At 29.7% G+C, this 22,303-nt stretch overlaps 1 protein-coding gene and 1 long non-coding RNA gene across 4 annotated transcripts; one reads left to right on the top strand and one right to left on the bottom strand.

The window, feature by feature from the left end:
* Positions 1-1,687: 1,687 nt before the first annotated feature.
* On the bottom strand, positions 1,688-12,727 carry LOC114576778 (uncharacterized). Its single transcript, XR_009831134.1, has 4 exons — positions 12,572-12,727; positions 2,952-3,288; positions 2,205-2,507; positions 1,688-2,116 (listed from the first exon to the last, which is right to left on the bottom strand). It is a non-coding gene; the product is annotated as an uncharacterized LOC114576778 (long non-coding RNA).
* LOC107993535 (uncharacterized) lies at positions 3,009-22,303 on the top strand. Of its 3 annotated transcripts, XM_028663999.2 has the most exons (6): positions 3,009-3,150; positions 5,971-6,439; positions 13,494-14,630; positions 19,433-20,104; positions 20,609-21,074; positions 21,141-22,303. In XM_028663999.2, exons 2-6 carry the CDS (start codon positions 6,272-6,274, stop codon positions 21,410-21,412), a joined length of 2,715 nt encoding a protein of 904 aa, XP_028519800.1. In that variant the 5' UTR covers positions 3,009-3,150; positions 5,971-6,271; the 3' UTR covers positions 21,413-22,303. The 3 variants fall into 3 exon arrangements, with proteins under 3 accessions (XP_028519800.1, XP_016905486.1, XP_061935337.1); XM_017049997.3 differs by having other exon boundaries at positions 20,609-22,303; XM_062079353.1 differs by having other exon boundaries at positions 3,015-3,150; positions 6,006-6,439; positions 20,609-22,303.

The following is a 22,303-nucleotide window of genomic DNA, read 5'->3' as shown; positions in this document are numbered from 1 at the left end:
GTTCAGTATTTATAAAATAAGACAAATCTTATAATATATAATTGCGAAAAACTTATAAAACCTGAATACGACATTCTTTTTCCCCATAAAAATTCATTCTATTCATGCTGAAAATCAAACTCAACTATAGTTGCTAATTGCATCAGCATTTTCTACTTTCGTTTTTCAACAAAGTGCAATCATGTATAGTGCGATTTTATCATATTAAAGTATGATAGTAATCTTATCATATTAGAACAGATTGATAAATATATAATTAAAGAAGCTTTATAAAAATTTATTTATAAAAATAAAAAAATATTATTAAAATTATATAACTATTTCTTAAAATGATCATTAATATATGATTGTTATTATTATATTCTGAATTTAAATATTATTTTTTTATATCTATTTTTGCTAGGATTATAATTTAGTTTTCTTATAGAAAAGTCCAAGAATAGCAATTAATTAATTGACGAATAATATTCTTTTTCACGGTTTAGTTAAAAATAATTAAAATTTTTTATTTTTTTTCTAAATACAAAAAATATTTCGTGAATACAAGTAAAATAAATACAATTTAATATTAATGAACGTTGCACCAGAGTTGTACCAGTATTGCGATTTTTTAAATTCCGATAATAATAACAATGAGCATTGAACTTGAATTATGAGCCACAGTATTCTAATAGATTCTATATATTATTATAGAATTAAAAATTGAATTTAAATTTGAATATAGATAGCGATAATTTTTTATGAAATTCATATTGATTCTTCATTTTTATTTTCATCGATTTCATCTGGTGTTTTTTCTTTTTTCGGAGACACTTTTTCTTTCTCTTCCGTAATATCCTTTGGTTCTTTTGTTTGGACTATTTTTGTTACTGTTGTTGCTTTTTTTCTTTTTGGTTTTATGTTTTTTGTTAATATATCGATAACAGGTTTTACTTTTTTTTTGATTATCTTTAATAAAAGTTACAAAATTATTTTTTATAAGCTTAATCAATATTTTATATAAATATTTCTTATCAAATAAATAATATAAGTTCTTATCAAAAAATTTTTATACTATTATTTTACCATGCGTTGCAATAATTGTTTAGTAGTTTTCTTTGTTCCATATCTTTTATCCCATAATTCCTTTTCTTGCCACCATATGCGTTGATATTCATTCGTTAATAATTGTTCTATACAAGGACGTTTTTCTCTAATATATTAATAAAAGAAATATAAATATAAAATCTAATTATAATTTAATTAATTTACGCACTTTTCATAAGACGGAATAAACACTTTTTGGGATGCGAATTGTGAAGAAATAATATTGTCTGGAATTTTACAAGGAACCGCAGGTGACCATGTTTTCACCTTTGTATCTGTGCTCATTATTTTAAGATCGTTTGCAAATTATTAAAATCAAACGATAAACTATTTAATAAAAACGATGAACTATTTAAAAAGAATCAAATTAAACAAGTGACGATAAATATCGATAAATATCAAACTTGAAGTTAAAATTATATCGACATAAATATAAAATAAAATGTCATTATAATAATCGATAAATTTTATCGATATCACATATTATACTATAATCAAAATGATTTCTTAAAAGCTAATCTATCATTGATATGAGTTTTATTAAAACTTATTAAAATATTATTAAAATAAATTAACATTTTTTTTATGGAAGAAATGAAACTAGTAAATATCTATGTTACATACCTTCTTTATTTCAATAAAGATATAATAATAATAGTACAAATAGTTTTGAGAAATTAAAATTTTAATAATTCATAATATAAAATGAATATCATCGAGATTAATATATGAGTAAAACGGGAACTGACACAACTTGTATTTATTCGATAATCAATTTGGAAAACATTCTCACCTTGTGTTAACAAATTTAATGTTACGCGAATACCACGTGTTCGAGACGAAATTAGCAATGTCCTATAAATCTTTTGCAGAATTTGTATCGAAATTATGGATTTTACAATTTATTGGATACACAGGATATTTTGTTAATTAAATATTAATCAATATGGTTATTTTTTAAAATAGATGAATTAAAATAAATAGATTGAATTAATATAATTCTTGATAATTGAATTAAATTCTTGAAATTCTGTAAAATGGATAATAAGATAGGTTAGGGATTTATCAGTTTTTTTTGAACGATATATGGAAATGAATACTTGTATTCGCTTAATTACCATGACCCTGATAAAATATTCCTTAAAATATATGTAAGTTGCGACATATGACGTTGTCGCTTTCACTCTAAATTCTTTTTTTTACGTATTTTCTATTTAAGAATTATGAATGATAATTATAAATCATGATCCATTAACTTTATTGTAGATGATTAATTTAATCATAGATGATTTTTTAAAAAATTTAAAGAGCTCATCAATATTTCTTGATGCAAAATAGCAATTGAGTCCTATCTGAAATCGAATCGCTCTCAATGGAATGTTGATACATATACATATATGTAGATTTCTACTTTCTTTTTCCTGCAAAACATCAAATAATAAATCATGACGATATATATTAATAAGATTATATATTATAATAAAAATTAAATTTTTTTTTTTATAAATGTAATTTATAAAAAAGTAAGATGTAATTTAGTCGATTTTAATATTTTCTATTGTATTGCAATATATTTTTTCAGTTATTCACATGTTAATCAAAATATAATCGAATTTTTTGTAAAAAAAAATAACATAATGAAATTAGGAAACTTCAATTTACAAATAATAATAGTATTGAAAAAATTACAATAATTATATTCTATTTAATCATCAATTTGAATTGATGTAATAGTTCGTGACTTGTGGTAGCAAAATGGGAAACGTAACTCTTTAAGGAGGGAGTAAAACATTGATATGGGAGGAGTTCTTTCGAGTTCTCTCTCCGTTGAGAGACTGCAAGGAGCAGAGGTGGTTTCTACTCACCTGAAGATTTCATATGGCAGTCGCCGTGCTGAGTTGTTCAGCGACGGGTATCTCATAATCATTTTGTGATTCACAGAATTACCGCGAGTTCTCAGTTGAACTCTCATTCTATTTTGCATATTGTTTTATCATGTTGGATTTTTATACTTGTTTTAACACGTACAATATTGATTTATTTGAGATAAACACGTTTTCTACGGTTAGTTATTTTATCTGTCATCCCTTTTGAAAATTATTTCTTCTCACGGAAATATTTTCTTTTGAAACAGATTATTATCTAACAATAAAATCTTTGATTGATATTTTAATTTTAATTGTTTTATTGTAATGATTTTTGCTGAAAACAAAAAAATAAAAATAAATGATTAAATAATTTCTTAGAGAACTAATCAATTACATTTACGACATAAAGAGGTTAGATGCAATACGAAATGTTTGCATTGCAACGAAAGTGAACATTTCTTAGAGAGTTTTTTTTATATGATAAAAATTAAACATTCATTTAAATAATTTTATTTATATAATATTAATAAATGTCTTTTTGTTGAATTTTTTAAATTTAAAATTTTTACCTTAAATTCTTTCGATTATAGGTTTCGATTATCAAAATATATCGAAATATCAAATCAATGAAAATGTTCGCAAACTTCGAGTTTAAATAATTGAATATCTATTGATTTCTGTTATGTGTAAAGTATAATACAATTTAACAAAGTGATATAAATAAATGAAAATTATATGGAGTGTATAAAGGCAGCGAAGTGTGTGAAACAAATTAATAAATTGATAAATATATTTCAATATACAGCAAAATTATATAATTCTGAGATAAATGTGAAAATTTTCAAACTTTGATAAATTTCTATATTGATAATAAGTTGGAAAAAATAAAGTGTAGTGGAAAATCATGAAAAAAAGTCATTATATGTACAAAAAAATATGTATAAAATTTATGAGTTAACGAATTATTTTATAAAATTATCGCATAAACTAATTTGCAATAACATAACAATTATAAATATGATTGTATTATAAATATGAAGAAAATACCAAGACAATATCGATAATTTAAAAATTTACATGATCAATCGATTAATTATGAGAATAACTATTTGATATGGAAATTTAATTAACTCATATTATTGTGATAATATTCTATATATATATATTATATAAGTTAATCAAATCTAATTTAAAATATAATTCGAATTAAAAAACAAATAATGAATATAATATATATATATATATATTATGCATTGTAGAAACATTTTGCTGTACTTAATGGATAAAACAGATTTCGTTATTTTATTAAAAATATTTTATTAAAAATATTGCAAATTATTTTTCAAGTTGTTAAACGATATTGAAATCTTTTAACATTCATTAATCATTGATTCTTTTGAACAAATTATTAATTGATAATTGGTAAATAATTCTAGAACATATAACATTTATATATATGTTTCTGCAACAATTAATATAAAATATTAATTTTGCAATAAGATTGATTTTTTAATTTATGTTCTATATATTCTGTAGATTGTTTTAATTCTATAAATTTAAACAAATTTGAAAGTAATAATTCCACACCGATACAAATTGAAAGCCTAGTGTTCTTATTGTAATAATAATTAAACATATCAAAGCTACCAGATCATTTTGGCAATTATTTGACAAGAGAACAAGTATACGTTCGATTATAATTTAAAATTTAGAAATTAATTTCTTTAATAGGAGATTAATAAATTCATCTTACCAATATGTATATATTCTGTTTATTTCTATACAACTTTTCGAATGTGAAAATTTATGAATTTTAAAGATTTAAAAATCTAGATACTAAATAATTAAAAAATTTGGAAATTGAAGAAAATAATAATTCAGAACTTTCTGAAAATTCAATATCGAGAAAGAATTTAAAATTCCAAAAACATTAAGAATTTAAAAGTATAATAATCTTAAAAATAAATTATTAATTATAAAAATTTTAATAATTATAAGAATTATAATTAGAATTATAACAATTAGAAATTGTAAGAATTTAAAATGAATTTTATTTTTTATATTAAGAAAAAATTTTTTTTTATATTATGATTACTAATGTATGTATATAATAATAATAAATTTATCATATTTATATAATATAAATAATAAATATTATATAATAAATTTATATTTAATAATGTGCTGTTTAAATAGACAGAAATAACATGTTTATTTCAATGTTATAATTATCATTATGTATTTTTATTTCTAATTGATAAGCATATGCAAAATGATACTAGTATGTATTAAAATCGCAAACACATGAGAAATTTTTCAACCATGCATATGACAGGGTCTAATCTACTTATATGCTTTACATTTTGCTTGCTAGCGTGTTATCTTATAGAATATCAATTTCTTGGCCACAAACTAATTTCACAGTACAATGATATTAAGTTATGGTCTGCATAAACCGCTAGATCAAATAGTAAATTAATGTAATAATAATATAATTCATCAATTCTGCTATTCACTTCATCAATTTCTGCTATTATGATATAAAGTGATGTTATCTTATTAGAAATTATTAGAAAATTTATTTCTCTACACGTGGATATTTACAGTTTATAAATAAATGATATATATATTATATTATATATATATATATATATATATATATATATACACTTTATTATTTGTGATATACAGAATATTCCAAATCATGTTTATATTTTTAAAATATTATTGTTTATTTCTGAGCTATGAATGGAGAAAATTTTTATATATATTTTAATTATTTATTTTTAATAAAATTTAAATTTAAATGTTTCAAATATGTCAAACTATCAAGAAAAGTAATCAATTATATATTAGTAATCAATTATATATAAGAAAAATATATATAAATAAAAAGTTATAAGAAAAATTATTTGAACAAATTGCATTAGATTTTGAATATCGAATCATTTTAAAAATTTTACAAATTTTTTATTGGAATTCATATCTGATCAGAATTTATTTCTTTCTATTGTAGCACTGGTTATATTGGATATCTAAATTATTCTACAGATAATTGATTTTTGTTTATAACGTCAAGAAACTTCAATAACAATTCTTGATCATTTCATTATATGGATATGCATATTAAGGAAATCAGTGTTTTAAAGTGAAACGTGAATCAATAAAATGGAATCATATCTTGACGTCATTTAACAAACATATTCTGCTAATAAAACATATTATTATGAAAAGAAACTGGAACACATGGTGATTTTCAAATTGTTTTAAACCGACGGAAAAATATAAAAATTAGTGTGTTATAATCAAATTGGAGCATGATGGGAGAAGTAATCCGAGTTTCTGGACGGGCACCTGATGTTGGAGAATTTCTAAAGGAAGCGATGCTGTCCCAAAGATTTGCCGATGTGACTCTCTGTTGTCCTGGTGGACAAAAATTCCTGGCACATCGTTTGGTTCTTTCAGCTGCCAGTCCTTATTTACAGGTCGGTGTTATATTCCACTTTTGAGAAATTTAATAGAAAGAAAAAATTTTGTACTTTATAAGATAATTTTACAAGATAGAATAAGAAATTTATCAAAATTTATCCAAATGTAAGTATGTTATGCAAATGTTTTGTTTTAAAATGATTTAGTTAATAATTAATAATTAATATCAATAATTATATATAAAATAGTAATATCATATTAAATTTATAATAAGAAACATAAATTATTACTACTTATGGAAACAACAGTGTTTCAAATGCTGAAAAATAAAAAAAGAAACGCATATACGTTATATCGGCGATTCATAAATGTAACTTTTTTGCTTGTATACGAAAAAAATACTATTTCAAATATACTGATTGCAATCAAATATTTATATTATAATGGAGATTAAAGTCTATCATAAAGTGATTTTAATTTCTGTTTAAAGATATGATGAATCGCATTAATCATTAACCATGAAATTTTAATTCAATTATAATAAACGATACAAATAGAATCGCTTTATATGAAATTAAATAGATAATGAAAGCGAATTAAAATTAATTTTTTCTTTTCTTTTTGTTTTTTTAAAAATTTTACTTCCGTTAAATAAATTTCATTATGTTATAATATTTTAATAATAAATATGCGAATAAAGAAGGTCAATAAACACGAATAATCTCAATAAAATTGCATTTTAAAACTCTAATAGTCATTGAAATTATAAAGTACAAGATTGATGATTAATTGATTTAATAAAATTCGTAGAATTTATCGTTAATAATATGTTTCTTGAAATAAAAAGAATATTTTCTAAATTGGCAAAAAACAGGAAATTATCACATACATATATACATACATGAGATACAGTTATGAGACATATGCATTAATTATAAATCAAAAATTTCATAGAATAATGCTACTTATAAATTAATCTTTAATTTATAAGTAAGAATCATTTAGACATTAACAAAACTAATTGAAATAATTAAATTATCACAGGTAAAATCTATCTATTTGTACAATAGTTTCTATTATGATAATCAGAAGTATTCAATGAGTATACATTAAAATAATTACAACGACCATTTTAGATTTTAAACAAAATAAAAATTAATCTTCAATCAGAAGAAATTAATCATTCAATTTTCATATATCACGATGCTAATTAATTCAAATCGAATTAGAAATTAAAAGATTTTATTCTCTTATTTTCTTATTAAATAATACTCAACAATAATGAAGTTATTCTAAATAATTATATTTACTTTAATTCTAAATCTTCGATGGTAGGTTTTATATATTTTCTATAACGATAGATACGTAAAATAGATTTTATTTTTTTTTTTCTTTTTCCCTTTCTATTTGCTGATATGATATGTTTTTCATCGAACTTTAATCCATCCATGCCATTACATAATCGCCATACTCTATCTCACATTTTTACAAAGTTTCTAGTTTACCCGTCGAATTAGTCTACAATTTTCTGGTAATCGTTTTCAGTTCGATTGTTCACCCGGTAAACACTGGAGAACTTATCTTAAAAATTATATCTTACAAATCTCCACTGTGAAAGGTTCTTGGTTCACGCATCGTACAATTTGTTATTTTTCCTTTTCCTTTTTCTATTTCATTCCTCTCTCTCTCTTTCTCTCTTCGAGAAAACAAACATACAAAATGACAAAATTGTCTCGATATCGCTAATTTCGGATTTCACGTTTAACCGGTCGATAATGACTACTATTTACGGAATTCGTTTTCTTTCATTACCATTTTTGTCATCCGGTTGATTGCCATATTATACACTCTGTTACAATCTCTCTGTTACGTCGATGACTTAAATAATTAAACATTTTATTTTCTGCCATTCCAGAAATTTTCTTTGCACCGCGTATGGGCTACTACTGTTCAATGTCACGCTTCCTGACTCGAGCCATTTTTAGATAGTCAACGTTAAAACCCGATGGAACGTGTTTTACGGTTGATATAATTGACGAGCAAAATGGAAAAGTAGCTGGAACGATAGGTAGTTGAGTTGAATCTAATGTATCTCCATGCACAACGAATCATTTCATAATCGAGAAGAAAAACAATGTTACTTAATCTTCGATCAGAATAACTTCTTTATTTTATCTTTAAGATTGATGATGAGAATATCAAAACCAGTTTTTTAATAATTTAATCTATGTTGTCCTAATTTCCATATTAAATTCGAAATTAATATTAATATTAAAAATTATAATTTCGAGATAAAGCATTGATTTAATTTTAAATTGGAATTAAGATTTTATTGTAATTAACAAGATGCGTATGAAGATAATTAAAATAATTAAGATAATTAATTTCACCAATTAATCAATAAACAGAATATATTTTGAAATATTATCTAGATATTGATAGATAATTTTTTAAGAAAAAACTCGATACCATTTATAAATATATGTTTATGTTGATAATCTATCTCGATATTCGTGGGTCAGTGTACTCTAATGATATCATTTACCGTTTCGGTCACTTGAAAAGAGCACAAGAGAGGTTCTAGCACGTAGGACTGTACGCGTTAAGCCAGTTGATGCATGCTAAACGCCGCGCTTGATCTACCAGATAGCGGCTTACGGTACCATTAAAATACTTGCACGCAGCTATTTTATAGCAGTTGATTCACTATATTCAAGATAGTACACGTTGTCGCCTCTCTAGGGAATTGTCATAAACAAGAATGAATGACGTGTCTCGTGTATGCAAGCTGTTGATCTTTTTCCATGTGCAATGTACCTTTTGTAAATGGAAAATGAAATTATCTTTTTGCGACTATTTGTCACAAATATAAATGTATATATTTTATATATATATATATATATATAATATATATATATATATATACGTTATTTATATCATTTATTTCTTATAGACGCGTTGAAATCACTCCATTCACTGTTTTATATTTTATTTTTAAGAAAATGAAAATTTTGCTTAAAATATTTGTTTAATTATTATATTTTTAAGATTTTATTTATTGTAAAATTTTTTTTTTTTTGTTAAAAATTGTTTTCTATTTATAATTGAAATATTTTTGAACGATATATAAAAAATTTCATTCATTATTTTTTTTTGATTTATTTTTTGTATGTGTATATGTGTATACTTATATCTTTACTATCTTTTTATCACAATACATATTTAAATATTGTAATCTCCATAAAATTTTTCATTGAAATTAATTAATAATTTTATTATCTTGGATTCACAAATTGAATCAATTAATAATAATTAGTCAAGAAATTAATAGGTGAATTGATTTTTAAGAAATTGAAAAATGATGACACGATGGAATGTGTAAGTTTATCTTCGTTTCGAGTCGAAAATTTAAAATTAAAATCAAATAGTCGCATCGGATGGACTTTTAATATTCTTAAATTCTTTCTAATTAATGATAATCATGCAAAATATTTTTTTTTATTTTTTTATAGATTTAACGGTATAAGTGGTAAAACGTAGTATGAATTCATAAAATGAAATTAAATGTTCTTTTATTAAATATATATATATTGCGATTTAATGTATATTGCTCTTCTAATCACTTGACGAAAAAAGCTTTTAAAATTTTATCGATATTAAAATCGATAAAAATGGATGTTATATACATAGGATGTATTTAAATCATCGCAATCCTAGATTTACCCGTTTATTGATCAATAATTATTTTACTTTTCTATTTTATCGATGAGAAAAATAATATATTATAAATAATGAAAATAAATGATAAATAATGATAAATAATATATAAAAAATATATAATATGAAAAAATCATTGAAGAATTATTGCAAAATTTTGGTAATTGAAAACAGAATTAATTGTAAAATAATTTAATATTATATTAGATGTATAACAAAAATTTTACAGATATTTAATATTTGTTTAATTTCTCTATGTAAAATCATAATTAATCCTTACGTGCAACGATATCCGAAATTATTTTACAAAACATCTCGATTCAAATTAATTTTTTTTTAATATGAGCTGTTAGATTTTTTATGCAACAATATAGTACTGCTTTTAAATAATAGAATAATTTATTATGGATGATTATTATTTACTAAAAATAGAAATAATAAAATGATCCAGGAACTATGTTAAGAAATGTTACACCTTGTGATTGATAGAACATATTTAGTGATCTTTATATTTTTTCAATTTTAAATGATATTTTTAACTTGATTGAATTGAATTAATAATTGAAAACTAATATCGCGATATTTTTTATAGGATTCTATAGGATTATCTAAATTGTATTTTCCAATAGTTTCACAATAGTTTCATGTCAAATTTAATATATAATTCAAAATAGTTTTGTTGTCAAAACTTTCATAATTAGGAATTTTTTACAATTTTATTTAAACACTTTTCTTTGATTTTTTAAATACAATTTTAATATAAATTTTACAATAAAAATTTAATATAAATTTTTTAATACAAATTTAATATAGTAATTATTTTAAATCTGCCATACTAACGTTTCATTCAAAACATAATTGGTTATAAAAAACAAATATTCGAAAACTAATTCTCTTTTTGATGCGCCATATGACGGAATGGAATAGGAAAAATGAATAGAAAAACAGATCTACTTGTTGATCTGATTATAAATGGAAAGATATTACGTATAAAATATAATCATGAATTCCTCGATATCGAGCTGATTTCTACTAATTATTTAACACCGGAAATTGTGAAGAAAGTGAAAGAAATAAAATGTTTTCTACATTTCTCGCAAAAATAATCGTACCAGCAAAAAATGATAGTGAAAATAACCACGTTATTACTAATTCTAATTAATTTGACCTTATTCGTACAAAACTTATTAACTATGTCGTTCTTATTTTAATATAAATTAATGGAAAAGTTATTTTCCAGAATGTTCACGGAATTCTCTAGGTGTTGTTATATTTTATAGACGGGAAAAGAAGGAAAAACGGGATTGCGGGTTAGGTAATTATGTATATACGTTTGAAAATGATTTCTCGAAATCGATCGGCAACCTTTCTCCATCCGCGTGCTTCTCTCATCGTGACATCGGTTGGTTACGCATCAAAGAAAAGTTCACCGTGGTTCTCTAATGATGGCCATTACTTACGTCGTGCTATCGTTGCACGGTTATCTTGTTAGAAAATTAGTGTAATAATTATATGTTTCTTATTACGTGTAAAAAGAATCGTTGATATCGAATAATTTATCTTTTAAATTATTTTCTACTATGAATTACGTGTTAAAAGTGTTCGAAACTTTCAATTGGTTTTTCTTTTCGTTTTAAATTCTTGTAATGTTTACTGATTTCTAGGGTTTTTTTCGTATTTTATTTTATTTTATTCTTTTTATATCCGTTTTATGTCTCGCATATTATGGAAAATTATTTTATCGTTTTATCGAACGATATTGCAAAATAATTTTTTGGATTTATTTTAATTTACGTACGTACAGCAGTCCAAAAGAAAAAAAAAATGAATAATTCAAATCTGATAGTATTGCAGCTATTTTTATGTTCGATTATTCATAGATTCGCCGATATATTTATTTGCATTTATTAATATATTTCGTATGACACTGCTTTCCGATACTTAATTTTATCTATCGCATTTATAGTAAGTAAAAAACGTATAATTGGTAACAGAGTTGGCGACATCCGACTGACATTTTCACGGCTGGCATTGGTCCATTTGACAAGTTCAGATTCGAAATTTTTATACTCGAGAATTATATTCTTTTTGCTTTTTGTTCAGAATCTCTCGAAATAATAAGAATCATAGGAAATCGAAAAGGATATAAATCGATCAAGCAAGAAATCATTATTTTATGTTATAAATGTAACATAAAAATGATATTATACTACTATTATATATACGAGCAATTTATCGATAGCGGTGTTACAAGGCATACAACCTATTAACCCAGTCTGCCTTGAACCTTTTTACTTATTTTATCTTTCTAAGTTATTGCTTTTTAATATTCGATTATCTTTGAAGTAATTTATATAATCATAACGAGCTTTTCACAATCTTATTACACGTATACTATATACGGTAAATATCTCGATTCATTTAATTTTCTCATTCACCACGTACAACTAGACGGAATATTCTTTTCTTACCAATTCGGAATGCACGATCTGCGTTCTTCTATTCTGAAGATTTATGATCCAAGATAACGCTTGCGTCGTTGAATGTTTTGCATCGCACACACAGACGTGGATCGCGATCCGGCCGAGCCATTTAGAGCACTCGGACCGATTCTACTTACGCGTTCAGTTGCATTAGAAACATAGTTGCACGTTCTAATCGTATTGGAAGAGGATACCACTCATTTCGCTCTCGTTTCGAGCGAAAATTCATTTATAATATAGATAAGACGAAGTCTCTCTGTGAACAGATGAGATGAAGAGAGGCGAACTCGTTATAATTTCATTAAAATATCTTTCATGGTAGAAGTAAAAAAATGTTTTCAGATATTCGATGAAATTTTATAACTATTATAAATTTCGATATAAAATTCTTTTTATACGGCCAATGGAATTATAAAGCTCATTAAGGAGAATAAAGGTCCCAACTAAAACTGTCTTCGATCTATGATAAAAGTTGAGTTACGTTAAAACCTCGAGAGATGAACTTATGATAACTCATCTAGCGAAAAAAGACCGTTTTCATCGCGTTACAAAATCTTAAGAAACGGTCGCTTAAATTCTTTCTTGGGCCGCATGTTGAATAAAATTAGCAGAGACGAGACTACTCTTTCAAAACGAACGAATCTAGGATACGAGATCATCTCTGACCTTTTCCCAGAGCCGAAAGAGCTCTCCCCTCTGGAACGCACACGCGGAATTTAAATTCTCGGCGTGGAATGCAGCGTGCGTCGTCCAACTCCGAAGCGAGGAAGTTGGCCACGTCACAGCGAAATTTCACAATTTCGCCTAGAATCTAGACGTGCTCGTTAAAATATTCGCGATTTTGAACTCTCTCTCTCGATCGAATGATCCAGTTTCGACCTCCCCTACCTTTTTTTTCTTCTTTTTTCAGGAGGTGTTGCTCGCGCACAGCAAAACGTCCACCCATTGCGAGCCTATCACGGTGATCCTCGCAGGGGTGGAGGCCCCGGAATTGGCAGCGATCCTCGGCTTCGTGTACACGGGAAGCGCGACGGTCCCCCGGCCCCGTCTCAACGCGTTCCTCCACGCCGCCGAGGCCCTCCACATCGCGCTTCCCCCCGTCCCCCTCGTAATGACTTGCGCGCAATCCGATTGCAAGCAGGAAGACATCAAGGACGTGAAGATCAACCCCAAGTACCTTCGGTGCGACCAGCATCCGTGCTGCGGCCGTTGCTTGCACCGTCCCCGTTCTATAAATCAAGATGAAGATCCCGCGGGCAAACGGGAACCCTATCCGGCGATCGAGTCCTTGGAAACCGCGAGAGAAATCGGACCGCTTCCTGAATCGATGAACTTTGCCGGATCGAGATACGGGCCAAGTAAATATTGCTCTACAACCCCGCACTGGCCCGTTCCTCCTCCTTTCGCGAGCGTCGCGCGGGAAAAGATGGCTCACGGTGTAGATCAGGATAAGGATAAGGAGAGGACGAGTCAGCCGGACGTCGCGCGCTATCGCCCGATCTCCGTGGTGGCGAGGATCGATAGGGTCGGCGACGTCCCGACTGGGAATCGCCACTGGGAAAATCATTTTAACGGCTGTGATTTTTCGGAGAAGGCTTTTCGACAGAGCGGCGAGTTGTTGTCCTTCCCCACGGGGATATCCTACGAGCCTCCTCGCGATGGTGGATCGGAACAGCCCGAGGCGAGGATAAGAAGTGGCCGGTCCCGAATCGGGGACGAAGAAGACGCGCTGGGAAACGATTTATCCACGTACGGTGACTGTAATTTGGAGCAAGAGAAGATTCCCGAGGATCGTCTTAGCGTGATTCGTTCTCGGATCGGCCCCGCTCAGATTAGGACCGCGCCCATATCGGAATCTACCAGATCCTACGAAAGGGCGGATCTCGGTGAAGATTTGACGTGTCGTGAGAGTTGTTTCGTCTGGAGATCGCCGAGGAGACAAGTGGCAAACAGGGTGATAGACTCGCCGTGGAAACAGACTGCCAAGCCTTATCATTTGCCAAAAGTGCAGCCGATGGCACTTCTTCAGCCTCACGTCGAGAACGTTGTAAGTGTCTTTTGCTTTTTCTTTTTCTTTTTGCACGATAATCCTGCTTTTTGCGGTAGTAGAATAGGATGCGGTACATAAAATAGGATGGATTACAAGTGTCGGAGCCTTTTATGATTTCTTTTTCTTCTTTTTGCACGATAATCCTGCTTCTTGTAGTAAAATAGGATGGACGGATTACAAATGTTAGAGATGATTACGAGGTGATTACGATTTCCTTGTGCAAGAAAAATCATGGAACAAGAGATGTTAATTATAAGTATCTGTATCAAATAATCGATACTTGAACGAACCGGCCTGGTAATAATATTCGTATAAACTAAAAGATATTTAAAGAATCTACTTGAGTCCATCTGTGGAGTTAATACAAATCGCATATTTATCCACGATTCGTTTGATTGGGAATGAACTTTGAAATATTAACGGCGAATCTTTCGTTGTGTAAATAATAGAAGAGCATTTAAACGAGCTTCCTCCGCAGCTTCCATTAGCTCTACACGGGATTGAGTATTCTGAAAACATCTCGCATTGCTTGAAGTTATACGCGAATCGAGATTTCTGTTTCAAGGTGCCCATTACACTTCTCCGTTACACTATTCCTTTCAGAATATTATTTATCACGTAAACTTATCGTTCTTCGAATATCCGATTCCATGAACATATATTAGAGAGGAGTAATGAACGGGAATTCGTTACGCTATGGATACATTTGCATCTATCCGCAAAACGAATTTGGAACGCTTCCTACAATTGATCTGTAATCTTTCCAAGTGATAAAAAATTAAAATGGAGCCGCTTCATAACAGTTTTGAGATTTTTCTCTCTCTCGGTTGTCGGACTGTTTCATCAGAAAATAAGATCAGAAAGATATTGCCAAGATAGATAGCTGTTTCCTTTCACTACTTTCATGAAAATTGGAGCACTGGTTTTGATGCGCTGCAAGAGAGAGAGAGAGAAAGAGAGAGAGATTGCAGAAAATTCGGCACGATAAGTAACTCGAGGAGTTTTTCGTAATACGTCGGATTTTCAATTGCACAACGCTCGATGAATTTGTTCGGTCGATTATCGGCCAGATACAATTACCGATTTCTGTTCCGTGCCTTCATATTGTTACATCACGACGCATACACGGATCTCGCTTAGATCGGGTTACTAATCTTACTCGGTAGCAATCTCTATCCTTTCGTACAGAAAGTAACTTGTTTATCCGTGGTTTTTGATCAAGAGGAAGGAGGGACCATGCTCTCATCCTTCGAAATTCCCCCCCATACGATAGTAAGGAAGTTTTTTTTAATATTTTTAAAACAAGATTCGAATTTTTTCGATTCCAATACGATCCCTTCCCTCGTTTTGAAAAAGATTTGCACAAAAACTTGAAACGTCGAATTTGAACGCGCATTTCCTCCATCGTTAATTAAATTATTAGTATTCGTGGCAAATGACGAAGCAATTTTATCTAGGATCGTTATTTCACTCTTAAAATAAAATTGAACAGGAAGTGGAAATGGTTGAAAGTAATGATCGGACAGATAAATCTTTAAGCAACTTCTGAAACTTTTTCTTCGTTCACGAAGTTGGAAATGTCATTGATTCGGATCGTCAATACATCCAATGATTAACAAAATATTTGCATTATTCTTCCGCGACACGAGGAACGCCGGTAGGATGAATCGTTTTAAAAGCTAATTGAGTGGAAATCACGTGGATGTTTTATACGCGTTCTAACTCTTCTCTTTTTTCCATTAATTATTTTCTAGAATTATCGTGGATATTTTCTTATTTTTGCAAATTAAACGCGCCAAAAAGAAGACGGGATTCCTTACTATATTTTCGTATATTCATCGTAAAATCAGCTGACCGTTTAATGCGCGTTTACCTTCTTTCTTTTTAATCCTCCTCCTCCCTTTCCCTTCATTTTGAATCTTTACTGCGAAATCACTGCGTTCAGCATTCCGCTCTTTTGCTTCTCCACCTCCTCCTTTTCCCTCTCGCGTTTGATGATCTCTCGAACATGCTCGGGTCATTGCATAACATTCACCCGTCCGTATTGCTCGAGATCGTCCCCGTTTCAGGAATAAAACACTTATGGAAAGTCCGCGATCGGCCTAACGTTCTATGCCTTGGACGTTTTAAATATATTTTCCACCATTTGTCTTTTCGACTTTTATTAAAATTTGAACTCGTTCCTTCGGAGAGGATAGCTAAGAATATTTTACCCATTTATCTCAGAACTCGATTTCTTCTTCAACCGGTGTTTTTCAATTTGATTGAATAATATATATAGTTAAAAACTTCGAAAGTTAAACATCACCGTTACACTTCGTCATCGTTAGTGCATTTCCTCGTATAATTCAATTTGGAGATAAAAATTTTCGAATTTTTTTCGAGCTTAAACGTTCTTCTTGGATTTATTCGGATTTTTTCGACGGATAAGCCTAGACTTTTGCCAACGTTGTATTGCCAATTTTATTTTTTATCAAGAAAAGAAAGAAGAAGAAGAAAAAAATCTACATAAGCACGTTACTTGCTGAATTCGCAACGAATAGTCGCACACGCGATACTACGATCAGTGAACCGCCATCTGTGATTCGCATGCCGAGCACATGAAATATTGGTTATTCCAAATCGTTCGGTTAAAAGGTTAATCGGGCCGGTAACTTTGCCAATCCTATTTCTGGTTCATGACTGAAATCGTTATCTTCCGTGTCAATCGTAAAAGAAGAATGTACCTATCGTTGCTGATGCAAGTAGAGCAGAAATTGTTCGTTTGAACGTACTAACTATAAAGGTATAGAGGGATCAATCGGTAAAACGAAACTAGGTCCCGGTTAATCGTTTGCATACAATTCATTATTGATCGATCGAACGTGATCCGTCAAACGTATCTTTCAATCATTCTACATTGTTAAAAGTGTTACAGTTTAGCATCTTCATCGGCGGTATCTTCAAAATACATCGTTATTTTGATCGTTATCTCGATGAGAGAGGGATATAGAAAGAAAAAAGAAAAAAAATAAGAGGAAACGATATGAAGTTACTCGTCCCTATCAAATATGTGCCAGACGTTCTAACGAAAATCGATTGCTACGATGTTAGAGACAAGATACGGTTATAAAGTGATTGTGAAAGAATTGTAAAGTGATTTTTAATCCAAATGCGATTTAAAAAAAAGAAAAACGATTTCCTTTTTTTATAGAAAAGAATCATACTTTCGAAGTATTACCCTTCGATTTTTTTTTATTGATCTTTCTATTAAATTATCGATTGCGGTTACTCGAATATCATGACGACCGATTGATGCAAACCACCCTGTACAAACCGATCGCTTGTTATTTATAAAGGAAACAAGAAAGAAGCGAGAAGAGCCGGGAGTACAAGCAGGACCCACTTATTCTTCATCGACCTTTCACCACAAATGAAAGCACGCCGTTGAATCGTGCGCGTCCCGATATGCCAGCCGTTCATTTTGCTTTCTTCTGCTGAAATATGCAGAGGAATCAGTGCTTCTCCGGGTGTGCACTTCTGCAGGCCACACATTTAACGGGCCACGGTTAATTCGATGGTGCCAGGTGATAAGATGTGTCCACAACACCAGCTGCTTGGCCCAATGTCATTCTTATTAATGAAACTATCAGTTACACACGATGAATTTCTTTGCTCTTTTTTTCTTTCCCTTTCCTTCATTCTCCCTTTCCGTCTGGACCTCCCCCTTTTTTCCCCCTTCTCTGTTGCATTGCTTTTTTTTTCCAATCCGTTTCTTTTTCCAGATTGGTGCCAGAAGGTGCCAGACCAGCTGGTAGCACCGGCCAGCTGCGAGAAACCCTTTTACGTGTTATTACAAGTAATCTGGAGAGGAGCGTTTTCTCTTTCGACACGTGCACTGATATGCTCCAGATTTTTTCCGATTACTTTACAACCTTGCGCAACCTGATTCTGCGTATCTCAACGCGAAATCTTCTTTATTTTTCTTTCACTCACAGTTGCATCAAGATGCACCTTTCTTTTTAAAAGAGCATGTTGTTGTACACGCACGATTTTATCGATGCGAAAATTGATACTCGAGCTGCGTATCAAGTAGAAATCGGGTAAAAGATTTTAATATTTTTGGGAATAAAAATTTATACGTATTTATTTACTTTATAAATTAAGATTATGCAAGGATACGATGCATACATTGCTACTTAATCTTATGCAATATTATTTTCTCATGTTGCGTTATATTTTTAAAATAATTGTTATTGCTTGGCTGTTTCCGTAAACATAATTCGATAATACGTTAAATATTATTAGAGAATGTAGTATTAAATTTTTGTTTTTATCATTCAATATATTCCTCGCGTAATATTCCACTTAGATAACCATACATTCTAATTTCCATCTGCTTTTGTTGGAATAACCGATCCATGGATACGTTATCGAAATGATAAATTGCGAAAACCGGATCGAAGCCGATAAAATCAAATATAGATGTATGAAATGTTTACAAAATCAGAATTAATTGATAATTAAATTGAGTCTTGTAACTTGAAAACAAAAATTAATTAGGAATTGATAATTATATCGATCGAATTTACACTTCTTCCTAACTAAATTAACTTCAATCGTTTCTAATGATTTTCTTTAATTAATTGATCGTTTTAAAAAAGTGATTAAACTTAAAGAAGAAATCGGATAAACAGAGAGATAAAGAGAGAGAGAGAGAATTAATTATAGATTACAAGTTGTATTAATAACATTAATTATCAGCGATAAAAGATAGAAGATAGAGAAAGGAAGTAAAGATTTCGATGATTTTGTTTCAGAGAAGCGAGGAAAATTTACATGTGCTGGAGACTACGCGATCTTCTGTGATCTCTACCAGTCCTAATCGACAGTTCTCTGAAAATTCTGCGGATCATTATTATGGTGTTGAAGTTCCTACTATTCACGAAGTCACGTACCATAATGGTAGCAAATTATTGGAAGCAAATTCTACCTTGGTATCGAGACCTCAAGAGTTTTATTCCCCTCAAATCCCTTCGTCGACGATTACGCAAATGGTTACATCGATAAATAATGATATCGTAAACAGCGAGACGATATTACAATCTCAAAATAACATAATTTCTACAACGAGAACATTGCCGTGTCCTATGGAGAATAATCAGATAAATATCAATAAAAAGGGTGGTTATTTCGGGCAAACGCAACCTCAATCGCCGCAAAAGCCAGAAATCTCTCATCCTGTTAGCAGATTGTGCGATACGATCGAGTCGACCGGTAAAATCGATCGTTTTACAAACCTAGAAGCTAAGAACTCGGAGAAAGAGGCGAGGATCGACGATAAGCTCGTTGAGAGAGTCATTATCAACAGTGATAAGAACAATAATGATGCCATCGTTAGTCAGGATGCTGTTCAACGGGGAAAAGGAGCACAGGAGAATCATAGGTGCGATCAGTGTGGCAAGACTTTCGTTACCAAAGCCTCTCTAAAGGTATTGATTGATTGGCTTTCGATAACTTTTTCTGCTTTTTTCTTTTTTCGTTTTTGTCTAATATTTCATGTTATTGACATTTATAATTAACGACTGTCGGTATAAGATGTTATTGCGATTTTTTTTGACACTTCCTTATCCTGTATTGCTAAAATTTCAAATGATTATCATTGGAACAAATTATTGTAAAAATTACTGATAAAATTTGATTTTTTTATCCTGTAAATATCCTAAATATCCTAAATATTCTAAATATCCTGTAATAATTCCTACAAAATATGAAAATTTTGCTTCTTTTATCTATAATTCTTTACAATTTCTTATTCTATATTATCTACTCAAACTATTGCTTTTTCTAAGCATTATAACAAATTTTTGCAATTTACAATCCTTGTTTTAATTTAATACAAAAATTCCTCAAATTAATTACTAAAATTAGCTAGAATCAATAAAAAAAATCTACAAGTGATAAAAATTCGTCGTTTCCATCGTTTCCAAATTTAGGTGCACGTTAGAACGCACTCAGGAGAAAAACCTTTTCGTTGTACCGACTGTGGTAAACAATTTTCACAACTACGAAATTACAAGTACCACCGAAGCGTGCATGAGGGCACTAGGGAATTCGCAGCGACCTGTCCAGAATGCGGCAAATATTTCAACGACCGTGGCTATCTAAGTTCCCATATGAAGATTCATCGTAACCGAAAAGAATATGGATGCGCGGAATGTGGTAAAAGTTTTAATCAGCGAGTCGCTTATAACATGCATGTCAGAATCCATACCGGAGTAAAACCGCATCAATGTGAACAATGTGGTAAAGCGTTTTCTAGAAAAATGTTGTTAAAGCAACATCTTAGAACGCATTCCGGGGAACGGCCTTATCAGTGTCAAGTTTGTCAAAAAGCTTTCGCCGATAGATCGAATATGACGTTACATACGAGATTACATTCTGGATTAAAACCATATCAATGTACGTTATGTTCTAAAGCGTTCACGAAGAAACATCATCTAAAAACTCATCTTAATTATCATACAGGGACCAAACCTTATTCTTGTCCAAATTGTGGATTAAGATTTTCTCAAAGTAGTAATATGAGGACTCATTTTAAAAAATGTACTGTTAATAATCTGATGGAAACGAAAAATTCACAATTGGAAGGTACTGTGAGAGATTCGTCTAAGACTGTGCAAGCGCGGATAATCTCGAGAATACCTACTGATACGTTAACACCACCCAATTCGGATCAAGAATTAAGTATTTTAACACCGATTTCTAAAAGTAACGGAATAGAAGGGAATGGATTGTAACGATAACATAAGAGATACTATTAAACCGTCTGTGTGATTGTTAAGTATTCGAGGAGATATTTTAGCGGTTAGTTAGATAAAGAAATAACAAGTACATATATTCTTCGACTCGATGAAATCAATCTGTGTGACAAATTGAAGAAATGAAGTACACGTCGCGGTTATGAATCAGACTTGTATCATGAAATTTAGATTCTCTATAGAATTGACAATCGCATAAAATGTGTAGCTGGTTTTTATAACCAACGGAGCAACCATTGTACAAAGATGCTTTTTGCCCGGTGTTTTCAAGATAAGTGGTTAAAACGATAATGCTTGACGAGGCAATTCAATGAATAAATCGATCGAATTGCTACAGCCTGCAAATGTAATCGAACGATAGAAAGTATTAGATTCGTTTGAAAGTAGCACTGTCAATTGGTAATCCGAGAGTTACCATAACAGTACGAACGACCGCCTTTTCCTAGAAATCGTTGTTTTACGGTAAGACGTATCGATTTAACCTGTAAATCATTACATCAGATCCTGAATTCCTTTTTTTCGTGTCTTTTTCCTTTTTCTTTTTATCTCCTTCTGTTCAAAAGGTATTGTCCACGTTATTAACTCATAATTGAAAGAATTGCAAATTTATAATTATTGTAATTGCAGAAAAAAAATTATACAAAAAATGTGATTTCTTTTCTTCGCATGCGTGCATGATGAATATTAATAAGGTTTCAGAATTGCTTGAAAGAATGAGATTTAATGAGAAAGGTTTGTGACATTTTATATTTTAATCTTATAAATAAACTCTCATTTTTTTGTAATATATACATAAGTATGTATATTACTTGTATAAAAAAATACGCAACAATAAAATTGATAATTGCGAGCGATAAACATCACTGAAAA

Source organism: Apis cerana, linkage group LG9 (assembly GCF_029169275.1).
Source record: "Apis cerana isolate GH-2021 linkage group LG9, AcerK_1.0, whole genome shotgun sequence".
NCBI classification, from domain to species: domain Eukaryota; kingdom Metazoa; phylum Arthropoda; class Insecta; order Hymenoptera; family Apidae; genus Apis; species Apis cerana.
Note: the sequence above shows the minus strand (reverse complement) of the source record. Positions and strands in the feature narration are given on the sequence as shown.

Excerpts from the sequence above, each read along its gene's own strand:
- LOC107993535 (XM_017049997.3), top strand. The coding sequence starts at position 6,272 with ATGATGGGAGAAGTAATCCGAGTTTCTGGACGGGCACCTGATGTTGGA. Across the intron at positions 6,440-13,493 it reads CTGCCAGTCCTTATTTACAG|GAGGTGTTGCTCGCGCACAG; the intron begins GTCGGTGTTATA and ends TTCTTTTTTCAG. Across the intron at positions 14,631-19,432 it reads AGCCTCACGTCGAGAACGTT|AGAAGCGAGGAAAATTTACA; the intron begins GTAAGTGTCTTT and ends ATTTTGTTTCAG.